Source organism: Ursus americanus, chromosome 4 (assembly GCF_024610735.1).
Source record: "Ursus americanus isolate L20-20 chromosome 4, mUrsAme1.1.p, whole genome shotgun sequence".
Taxonomy (NCBI): domain Eukaryota; kingdom Metazoa; phylum Chordata; class Mammalia; order Carnivora; family Ursidae; genus Ursus; species Ursus americanus.
In genome coordinates, this window is record NC_142130.1 from 58828169 (window position 1) to 58840199 (window position 12031).

General features: G+C 35.0%; 1 protein-coding gene across 2 annotated transcripts in view; it reads right to left on the minus strand.

The window, feature by feature from the left end:
• The window catches only part of LOC123784132 (uncharacterized), a 351543-nt gene that overhangs the window by 124055 nt on the left and 215457 nt on the right, over positions 1-12031 (minus strand). For both annotated transcript variants that reach the window (XR_006777399.2, XM_087861303.1), the window contains exon 3: positions 8584-8631. Coding sequence is in view for 1 of the 2 variants with exons in the window: in XM_087861303.1 (XP_087717429.1) it covers positions 8584-8631 (48 nt within the window). In the remaining variant the exon portion in view is untranslated. The remainder of the gene's footprint in view (positions 1-8583; positions 8632-12031) is intronic.

A 12031-nucleotide genomic window follows, 5' to 3' on the forward strand; every position in this document is an offset into this window, starting at 1 on the left:
ATGCTTTTTTTCTGTCTTCCATTTCCTTCTTGCTAGGGGTAGTGCTTTAGGAGAGGGGAAGTGTAGACTACTGTCGCAGTCTCAGAGTCCCTGAACCACACAGCCTTCTGCCAGGTAGGACTGCAACAGATCATAGCACAGATGCTCAACACCTCCATCCACCAGGTCAGGGCTCCACACACCTCACTGCCCCCCGCCAATCGCAGCAAACGTCCCATCGCATGTAGATGGTTGGGGGAAACCAATCTGATTAATACATTCATATGTGGATAAATCAACCACTTTTACCTTTTAAACTTTGTGTAAGAGATTTTACAGCATTTTCAGGCCTTGTTAATCCTCCTTCCTATCCTTAAGCCTGGTTCTAAAAAGGCCCTTAAATGTTAGATACTGAAAGCAAAGCGCTCTGTCAGAATTCTAATAATTCAGTTGAAGTCCAAGATTAGCTCAGTCTAAGACTTACATACATGCTAATTTAGAGTTGTAGGTTTTCCTAACATGTATAACAGGGTAAAAAAAAAAAAATCTCTGACTGTTAATTAAGGGTCACTATGAAAAATTGGCAACAAAGAAAAAGTTTTCAGACATTAGATCTTCAAAAGACTAGACAAAAAGTGATTGTTAAAATAAGTGAAATGACGTCCGTGCAGTGTCCCCCGATTCCCTTATCAAATTAGTTTTGTTACAGACAGCACAAAACGAAAATGTATTTCTAGTTTTCTGAGTCAGGACTATCTTTAGTTGAATCATATGTTACCTGTCAAAATGCAGACCTGTCCAATTGTGACCCAAAGTCTCACATAGAATTTCTATCAAGGAGTCATCTAATAACACAGTCCTTATTTGAAATGGGCTTTCAGGACCTGGCCTCAAACTCAGTTATAAAAACAGAAGCCTGCTTCTGCAATGAGAATCAAGCCCTTGCTCTTGTATGGCAAACCCCTTTACTGGCACCTCTACAACCATTTTTTAAATGCAGATTTACTTGCCTTCCTTTTAATCAATGAGTTAGTTCAGATTTGATAACAAATAGTCCACAAATAGAACCAGATCTTTATATTTAAACCATAGCTCCAATTACTTGTGTGAAAACATTTGGAATTATTTTATAAAGGGGCCTAGAAAATATTTCATTCCTATTTGTGAAGGATCTTAGACTCGCTCATGTTAACTGTACAAAGGCAAAGACATCTTGATTTCCCAGTCCTTTTTAATGACCACAGTTTTCTATTTTTTCCACAAATATATACGTGTCTAGCACTGTGCTCAGAACAATTCCAAACGCTTAATTCTGCAAATCGATTGTGGTTCTATTACAGCATATTTTCATTTGAACCAAATCCCTTGCGAAGATATGGGAAATTCAAATCCTTTCACTCAGAAGGAAGCCTGATGCCACCTGAATCCTTACGGAACTAAACTGGGTGTTGTAGTCAATGCTGGCTATTATTGAACTAATGATGATGGATCACTGGATGGTAGTGTTTCTAAGAAAACACAAACCTTAACCAAAGAGTGTATTATGTGCAGTCACTTTTTCACTCACTGAGGCAATATAGTCTCCTTGTGAAAGGACAAGATAAAACTTAAGGGGAATAAAGGCCAGATGCTACCCAGGTCTACATAGAAGAGCTTCTAGATTAGAAAACCTCCACTTAGAAAATACTGTCTGATTTAATCTGATTTGTTGTATGGGAAATGACAACCATTATATTGACACATGGAAAGAACCTAATCGTCAAGAATTATTTTGTTGAAACCTTTATTTTTTTTAATTTAAACAGACCATAACGGGTATTTTTATTACTATTATATAAATAAGAAACAACAAGCTAAAGAGATGTCATATAATTTGTATAAGGTCATAGAGTGAGCTGGGGTAGGGTTGAGATTTGAAGCTAGATTTATCTGGTCTCAGAAAGTTAATTCTTACCCATCTATGACAAAGATATAGCCTTATATAATTAAACAAAATACTTGGATAACAAACTGCTTTTTCGGTGTGCAACGGCAAATCCATACCTGTAAAGACTCTGCACATTACTGAACAAATGTTTGAATGTATAATGCACAGGCTGCAGTAAATAGATGAAAGTCGTAAATAGTACACACATTCATTGTTTGAACTTTTATAAAATAAGCTTATAGGAAAAAGCATGAATCAATCAATTCAATTTATAAACTCTTACATATCCAACACTATCCTGAACTCTAAAAGAAACACAAGAATATAAATCTCATCAATCTCTTTTAGTAGGTAACAACGGACACCCATAAAGCATCTAGATATAAAAAGCCAAAGAGCAAAATGGCATTAGTGAAGATAGATTTAATACTAAGATTAATATTTATTTGAAGAATATTTTAAACTGTATTATTTAATATTTTAAAAATAATATTAAGAATAATCATCATAATACATGAAAAATACTATTATTAATACATAAATTAAGGAGTTATAACGCACGGGTTCATTCTCAGTCAAAATATGGTTTGAAAAAGGGTGTGTTCACAGTAACTTAGGACTCAAAAAATTTCCTATATATCTAGTAAGACAATTACATGCAAACTCTTTTGGTCCTGACTCTAATACCTAATCTTTCATTTTTCTGATTGTTACTAAATTTTGACAGGAAATAAAGAGGCAACTTTTTAAAATGGGAGATAAAAAGATTCTTACAATTCTCCTAAAAAGCATTCTTTGGGTTTTTTAGTAAAATATCTTTATCACAGCTTTTGGCTTTCCATCTCAGCAGACAAAGCAAAGTACATGGGTCAGTAAATGCCATCAATACCATTCATGATTGCATGAATACAGCAAAACCATAGGTATAATAAACAGCTCCTGTCAAAATGCAAAAGACTTTCTTTTATAATGAATATAATTTTTCAGTAGTAAATATTGAGAACATCCACTCCCTTTGAGCCCAGATTGCCAATCATACATGAGCTTTTCCCTTTATCTCCGAAGTTTCCAGAATATAGATTTTAAATCCTTCTCAGGCTCAAATTCTTTAAAATAGTTTTCCAGAGGCAGGAGAGAGAGTAGGAATAGCTTTGAGAATTATGGAAGGATAGAGAAAAGCTAAAAGATATAAGGTAGAGGCTAAAAGTTATAAGCTATGGAACCTAGGGATTTTGGCAAAGGAACAGGCAACACAACCTAATTGTTAAACTGAAACACCATGCCCCAAATGGAGTTACTTTAGTTAAACCCCGCCTTTATACCCAAAGCTAATTACAGTTTCAGCCTCTCCCAGGAGTGGAATTTTAAACCAATCAGTCGACATTCCTGATCAGCTGTAGTGACATAATCCCTATGATAAAAGTCCCCTCCCTTCCCCCTAAGGGAAGGTGACCTTGTCTGAAACAATCCTTTCTTTCGCTGAAAGCTTTCTTGTCCACACCATTTTTGCCTACAAAAAAGCCTTCCATTTTGCACAACTCCTCTGAGCACCCTTCCATTTGTTAGATAGACCATTAACCTGGTTCATAAGTCACTGAATAAAGCCAATTAGATCTTTAAATTTACTTTGTTGAATTTTTTTAACCTAACACATGAACAAAAACATTCAAAAAGTAACTCAAAACACTCTTGCTGTTAACTATGTCAAAACTGATACATTTTCATATTGATTAGCCTAAATAATTAGTGTTAAAATGATCAAGTGTTCTTGTACAATTAATACAAAACCTGATCCTGGTAAATGCAAAGAGGAAATGAGCTGAACTTTAGGGTCATCCTTCCATTTCACCACCATGATCTCAAAACTTGGATTTTTCTTACCTCTGGGAGATTTTGAATATTCCAAGTAAGCTACAAAACCTTTCTTGGCATTATCAATAAATAACAGATAGTCACTTCAAATCCTCTTTGTAATAAGCAGATTATAGACATATAAATAGAAAATTCACAGCAGATATCCATTTAAATAGAAAAAGAAAAAAATCTACATTAGGCTAACTTATTGATGGTAGATATAAAAATCCATCATTTGTTTCAAGGCTTGTCTAATGGTTCCAGAGGGGACTTATAATTTATGCAGTGGAAGAAGTAGGTGTTAGGGAAATTAGCTAAATAAAATACAGACAAATGTAGTCACACAGTATTACTAGTTCCCATGGAGATTTTTAAATGGATCTATTTAACCCACCATAATGATCAGGCCTTAAAATTGGAAAGGAAAAGAAAAAAGAAAAAAAAAAACAGCAATCTTTATCCCCAATGAAAATATCTCCATATTTTAATCTCATAATCATGCAAGATACTATGAAAATTTATCCTGGTTTCCCCAAGACATGCAACAGATGATTAATTCTCTTATGTTATTTCTAACAGTGGAGTGATCAGATACCACACTGCTTTATTTCATAAATTCCCCCAAATTAGCATTTGCTTTTAAGATCTTGATAATTGGTCTAATACTTAATGAGTCTTTGTAATTCCTAAATCATTTTATTCTAAATATTCTTTGCAGTAAATTTGTAATATTCTTTCCGTTCTATTCTATAATCAGAATACCTGTGATAAAAAAATGCATTGCTCATAATAATTCTGTCAAAAATAAATCAACCCTGATTACATATAGATTAAATAATATTTCTCTTCATGTTCTATTCCTACAGTTAATCCTGTAATTGATAAATATTATGTCTCCAATCTTAAAGTATGAACAGAAAATGCAAACATTTCTTCTTAAAATTTAATGTTACTCTGATTTTTTTAAACAGGGGTAATAGGTCATGAGGTAAAACATGTTACCTCAAACACTAATAGAAAATCAACATCTAAACCTGAATCAAAAGGCACAAAAAATAATGCTCTTTGACTTAGTCACCTGCTTTCTGGAAATGTATCCTAAGAAATCACTTATTTACATAAAAGGACCATTTTAATAATGTAAATATTCAATAGAAAATTATTTCTAAGAGCAAAATTTGGAGATTAACTAAATACGAAATCAGGGGGGAAATAGTTTCGTAAATTATGGAACAGCCACCAGAGAGAAATTTAGGCATGTAAAGTCTTTTTGGAAACATAGTATGCATTATGTTTAATTTCATTAAATGTCTGTGACAACATATGCACAGGAGCATACGCTAACAAAAATATGAAAAGGGCAATTTTGTAAAGGTGGTGAAATAATGCTAATCTGTATGCAAATTTATAATTACCGTTATGTGGATTTGACAATGAAAACTGATAAAATGGTAGTACCATTAAAAGGGGTGGAAATAATTATCATTTTTATATTATATAAATCATTCATAATCTATCTACCAATTAATAAATACGCATCTATTGATTCATTTTGAAGGTGAGTAGTCCTTGTCAGGCTAGAATGTAATTATTTTGATCCATTACCTTTCTTATGTAGAAACAATTCATTTTCAAGAAAGTTTCATCTTCAGTGAACTTCCACCTTCCATTTTTAATTCTATTAACTCCAGTTTCATAAATTCCAACTTTTATGGCACATAAATAATGCTAGAAAGGAACATGTGCTACATGCCCATAAGTGCTCAACTGTTTCTGTTTCTGCAACTTTTCTGTATATGAAGGATAGCGGGTTATATAATTATAGAAGTGGCATTTATGACCGCAGGCTTTCAGTATTGTGTAATCATATCACGCAGTGTGATACGTTAAATGTAAGGTTAAAAAAAGCAGGCAGGCTATACTTAAAGTCAACAAGAGGCCATCAACCTAGAAGAAAAAACAGTGACTAGGCATGAATTATGACACATGGGGCTATGTGAGGTAGGCTCTTTCAACCACAACCATTAACAGCTTATGAAAATACCATTAAAGGACTCATTTCAAAATGGTAATATTTATCAAATGCAGACAGGTTTATATGGTGTTCATCAGATTTGAAACAGTGCTACTGGAATTTCATTGACTTGTGAAAGAGCACTGAACCACAAAGCCTTTCTCAACACCTCCTCCCGTGCCCCTTTTTACTTTATACTTATTTGATATTTTTGTCAAGATGAGCACTGCATGTAATTAAGAACACTGAGTTCTAAGTCTGATTAGGTTTCTTCTTTGCTGCAAGAACTTGGACATGACATTTAACATGACCTCAATTTTCTCATGTAGGAAACAAAGAAATTAAAGAAAGATAGCATCTTTTAATAAATAATGTTTTTAACTAGGATATCTCTTGCTTTTCATAGCTTGTAACATTCCCCTGAACTTTTTGTTGTTATTGTTGTTATTTGAGACCTTAAACATTTATGTTTGTTTCCATTTTGTTTAGCAACTATCCCAAAAATAAAAATAGAAAATGGAGAAATATCAGAAATGTGTGTGTATGGGATACACATGGGATCTTTAAGGTAAGGAAAGAAGAAATGTAGGAAGAGTCTAAATTAAATAATCATCAGAATCTACGAATTTTTACACTATCAAAACCCAAGTCCTAGGGATTTCCAGTCATCTCTTAAAGCAGAACGAAGTCACGGGAGGTGAATACTACTATTTTGGAAAATGAACAACTGCCCACCACACAACATTCCACCATCATTTTCCTGCCTTTGTAATGAATCCAGACCCTCTAGATTGGAGATCATCATCCCCTACCTGTGTCAAATGGAAACCACCTAAATAATCCATCTTTGTAGGAAGAGGAAAATGTTTCCTAATTTGAACAACACTAAGAATATGGTCCACCCCTGTCCCCAGCACAGCTTGGTGAAAAAGGATCAGTTCCCTAAGGACAGCTGGAGCTGTTACATCTTCTCCAAACACCTGTGGGGCGTGTCCACACAGTTTAGGGGTAGCTAAAAACATGTTGAAGAACAGAAAAAACAATGGTCTCCACAGAAGAGGTCAACATCCTAACGCCCCAGAATCTGCATATGTGAGGTTATGTGGCTAGAAAAAATTTAGGCATTAATTAGTTTCTAGATGGCTGTTAATCAGATGACCTTAAAATAGATTATTCTGGATTATCCAGGTGGACATGAGGTAATCATAAGGGTTCTTTAAATGTGAAAGAGGGCAGCCAAAGAGTGAGGGTCAGGATGGGGAATGCGAGAAAGGCTCCCTGGCTATGGCCGTCTAGAAAGGAATGCAGCACACTGACAACTTCTGACCTCCAGAATATAAAATAATAAACGCGTGCTTTTTAAAGCCTCTCCATTTGTGCTCACTTGTTACAGCAGGGATAGGAAACTAATACAACAGCCTTACAACCTCTAAGAAAAAGCCTGTTTATTATGTTATGTTTGTCACCATACAGTACATCCTGAGTTTTTGATGTAGTGTTCCATGATTCATTGTTTGTGTATAACACCCAGTGCTCCATGCAATACATGTCCTCCTTAATACCCATCACTGGGCTAACAAAGAAAGAAAGAAAGAAAGAAAGAAAGAAAGAAAGAAAGAAAGAGAAAGAAAGAAAGAAAGAAAGAAAGAAAGAAAGAAAGAAAGAAAGAAAGAAAGAAAGAAAGAAAGAGGAAGGGAAGGGAAAGGAAGGAAGGAAGGAAGGAAGGAAGGAAGGAAGGAAGAAAGAAAGAGAGAGAGAAAGAAGGAAAGAAAGAAAGAAAAAGACAGAAAGAGAAAGAAAGAAATCCTTCCTCTGAGGTCATTAAAAAAAAAAAAAAGGCTGTTTATATTGTACAATTTCTTAATGGAAGCAAGTAGTTTTCCCTGTTTCTTAAGGAAAAGGTAAATCTGCTGAAGCTAAACTTTTACTGGCCAAATTGCTGAACTAGAGTCACACAGACACAGCATGGGCCTGCCTTCCCGTAACTGGACACCTAGTTCACCTTACAGCCTGATTACAACTCTATCTGCAAAGAGGTTTACCTGTCGCTAAACTAGAGTTTATGTTTGTAACTCGAATCACTTAGACTACTAGCTTTTTTTTCTGTAACCTTGCCTATATCATAATAACGTTGAATTAGAACCATGATTCAGAAAGAGTTTTCCATATTTTAGAATCAAATATAAAGCTACCAAATATTTAACACTATTTTACCAAAAAAGTCTGTTTTGATAAAAATATAAATTCTTTTTTTTTTTTTTTTTTTGTGGGCAGAAAAGCAAGGTTTATTGAGTGATAGCAAAGTGATAGCACAAAGCTCCCAAGGAGGGAGGGGACCTGAGAGGGTTGCCCTAAAAATATAAATTCTGTTATGCAGTATTATGAGATTAGAATGTTTCCAGTCAGTTCAATGGAAAAGAGCTTAGAGAATAATTTTCAAAAATTAGATCATATTCATAGATTTACTTTCCCTCATATGTGGAATTTTTAAAGAAAGTTAATTGTATTCTCTCAGATGTTTCATTTGAAACGTTCTTATCTTTTTGTTCATTCAAGTGGCTGATTTTAGACAAACACGGGGAAAAAAATACCAAATTTGAGAATTCAACCAAAAAAAATTCTCAGATTTGGTATTTTTATCTTCCTTTTTTACAGTCCCACTAGAATTCCTCACTATGTAACATTATTTCTTTGACTAATTTTTAGCCTTTTTTAAAAAAGATAACTTTACCCAGAGTTTTGTTTAAAATACTATGGTTGCCATTGCAAACCTATGTTTTGCATTTATTTCTTTGAAACAAAATCTTACCTCTTTGTGCCCTCTGAACTTAATCCTGGAGGATTTATCTCTTCATACCTAAAGAATACAAAGAATTGCATTATTCCATTTTACTTGGTTTTCAGAGATTTCAAATCACAACTGCAACTGGGTATATGTCCACCCTTTCTCCAAACTGCCTCTAAAGCTATGTCTACACAAGGACAGTAACTTAACCAATGGGACAACAGGCTCATCAGCTAAACAAAAATAATACAGCATTTTCCTTTTTTTCTTTTTTTCAAAGACACTAAACATGGACAGGACTTTTGAAGGATAATGCAATTCTGTCTCTAAATTCCAGTAAGGAGAAACTTCTAGCAATCTTTTGTTAGTGAACTATTTTTTTTTAAAATACTTGAATATATTAAGTCGCTTAAAGGTCTTTTTGTTTAAGAGAAAATATAAGGTGACTTTTTATACTTAACCATGTGTCTAGTGGAATAACAAAAAGTTGTTAAGTGATTTTTGGTTGATTTAAAAGCTTCTATTTATCCTGCTATCATTGAAATCAGCTGTCCTTCCAGTTTTTATACCTGAGCAGCTGCATATGGACAATTAAGTGACTCTGGTAGCTATTGTAAACTGCCAAGCTTGGATGTGCCCTATATAAAGTCACAAAGTTTCAGTTCAACAAAGAAATCTTTCAGCTGAAACAGATCCAGCTCAGAATTGTGTTACAATGGTTGCAGAGAGGGATCCTTTATGAGAAGACTTATTGCCTTTCCTGATGTTGTCTCTGAAAGAGAAATATATCCTTAAATATCTTAATGGTTCTTTATGTCCTATAGTATTTCAATGTACTTACTGAGAAGGTTTTAATGTTCCCCTCAGCTTGACTAAACTTTAGACAGGCTTCTTCCTGACTCTACACCCCTGACCTCCCCTTCCTTGGAGCATTTACTTAGAAACTTCGTAATTGTAAATTCTTTCTCTGTCCCTTTGAGATATGGATACATTTTAAAGCTTCTTGCCAGTGTCACAAGTCAGGAAAGTCTTTCTCAAGGATCTGGGTGCTTTTCAAAATGTAATCATGAAGGAAGACAGTGCTGTATCTTTGTTTCTGTGGGAGGGTAGGAAGCACGCACAGATGCCGATTCCAAACTCATAAATAATTCGAGCTCCTGGGAGTATCCCTGGTGGACTTTCTCCCAGATGTCCTCCCGTATTCTTCCACTAGCTCACCCCCGCGCTTAAACACTCTCCCGAGCTTTGTCGCAGCAAAGCTGGATTCAGACTCCGCTATGGCCGTTCTTCCCTATGCAGCCTTGAATATGGTCTTTGTTTGTTTCATTTTGTCCGGCACAGTTTTTGCCGTGATGGTACCTCAAATTTCTGTTTAATATGTTCAATTTTCTGCTATTATAATCCTCTTTGTTAACAACATTCGGGGCGGGGGGAGGGTGGAGAATAAACAAAGCTCTTTCAGTTCTCATTCTGACAAAGATATACCCCAAAAGAGGCATGAAAATCAAGAAATTTCTTACATTTTAATAGTGCTTTGAATTCCTAAGAGTGATTTCACTTATTTTCAGACTATTCCAAGGTTGTCAGAGAAATAGAAATCTCCCAAAACCTCTTTATGCTGCCCCAGAACTGGGTAAAGCCACAGATCTGTACCCAGACTGTCCAATAATGGCTTATGTGTTAAAAGCATGGAACAATTTACGTTTCACTGAAAGCTCAGGGTTGGTATTGGATCCAAAGAGTTTGTTTACTTTAGGGCTAAGAGGTGAGCTACAAAATATTCTCACTGGAAAACAAACAAACAAACCAAACACACAAAAACAAATAAAGACTCAGAAAACATAAAGAAGACGGGAACTCTAACACTTCTTGGGGCAGTTTATTGATTCCATTTTTGTTACTAAATCATCTCTTATGTAAAATAAACTTCCTGTGTTAGTAAATGGAACAATATAGAAAAATTAGTAATTTTTAATCAAGGAAAGGTAGCTTGTTTGCTCTATTTCTAGTTAACACTAATATATTCAATTAGCCGAAAGTTTGGGTCAAGAGCAAAAGTCAAAACAGAAACTGAATATGAAATGATCCATAGGCAAAGACTATGTTGAACAAAATGGGGATTGAGGGAGTAAGGAAAGCATCATCACTTCTCATTAAGACTGATGGCTTTTGGTGGGGTGGGGGAGCTCCTTTCACAGTCTCCATAAATGTTATCCTTTCTCCAATTCTTTAAAAAATATTTCTGGGGTGCTGGGTGGCTCAGTCAGTTAAGCATCTGCCTTTAGCTCAGGTCATGGTCCCAGGCTCCCAGCTGAGTGGGGAGTCTGCTTCTCCCTCTCCCTCTGCCCCTCCCCCTGCTCATGCTTTCTCTCACTCACTCTCTCTCTCTCAAATAAATAAATAAAATCTTAAAAAAATAAAAATAAAAAATCTTTTCCATTCAGATTCCTCAGATTTTATTGTAATGATCTATAGAGCTAATTACCAAAATCTTTCTGCTGAAAACACCATCCCTGAACTATTTAATCAGTACAAATATACCTGTGTATTTGTTCTTTCCCTTGGCTTCATTACTAAAGAAGTAGACAAATAACACCAGGTGTGAAAAAGACGTGCTGGTTCAAATAAAAGGGAATGCTAGTCATACCAAAATCATAGCCATGGTCTCAACTACTGTTTTATTTTATTTTAAATGTCACTTGATTCTGTTAAAATATTGGGGCTTGTTATAAAACAGTGACTTTCCTCATCAAATTATACTAGAAATTTAAAGACACATTTTATAATAGAAAAAAAAAGGATATTTTTTCACTATCCTCAAGCCAACTGGCCATTCTAAAATAAGGAATATGACTACTGTCAATGTCCTTTCACAAATACAAAGGTTGAAATGCTTTTCCCTCCCCTCCAACCAATACCCAGCACCATTGTCATAGTGAAAGTGAATACACTGAAAGTATAAGATGAGATACAAATGAAGCTATGATTATTAAAAATATTTTTTGATGACCCATGAAGCAAGTAGTGAGTGGGAAGATCACAGGCCTTCTCCTATAACTGCTGTTGCTAATGGTAACATGAGTAAACATTCTCCTATCTTCATGACAGAGGGCAGTTTTACAACTTAGAGCAAGGCAGCAACCCTCCCACAAAAAATGGGATATAAAGGTGCTATCTTTCTTAATGACCGCATTTCAAAGAGATGGCTCTCAGGTCCTCGAGAAGACATTCCTGGATTATAAAACTGGCACAAAAATTTTTTTAAAGGAATAGAGAAATAATTTACAAGGTTTCTAAAGTAAGCTTTGCAAGGAAAAGGAGGTCAGAGGCCTTGAGTTAGGAAAAAGCCCATCTATGATTTAGTCAAATTGAGAGGAACATTAAGGCCATGTTGGTTGGATGACACTGATTTGGCAGAGAAATGAACACTCTGGAAACTATCAAACTAGAGTAGCAGGTTCTTACAACACAT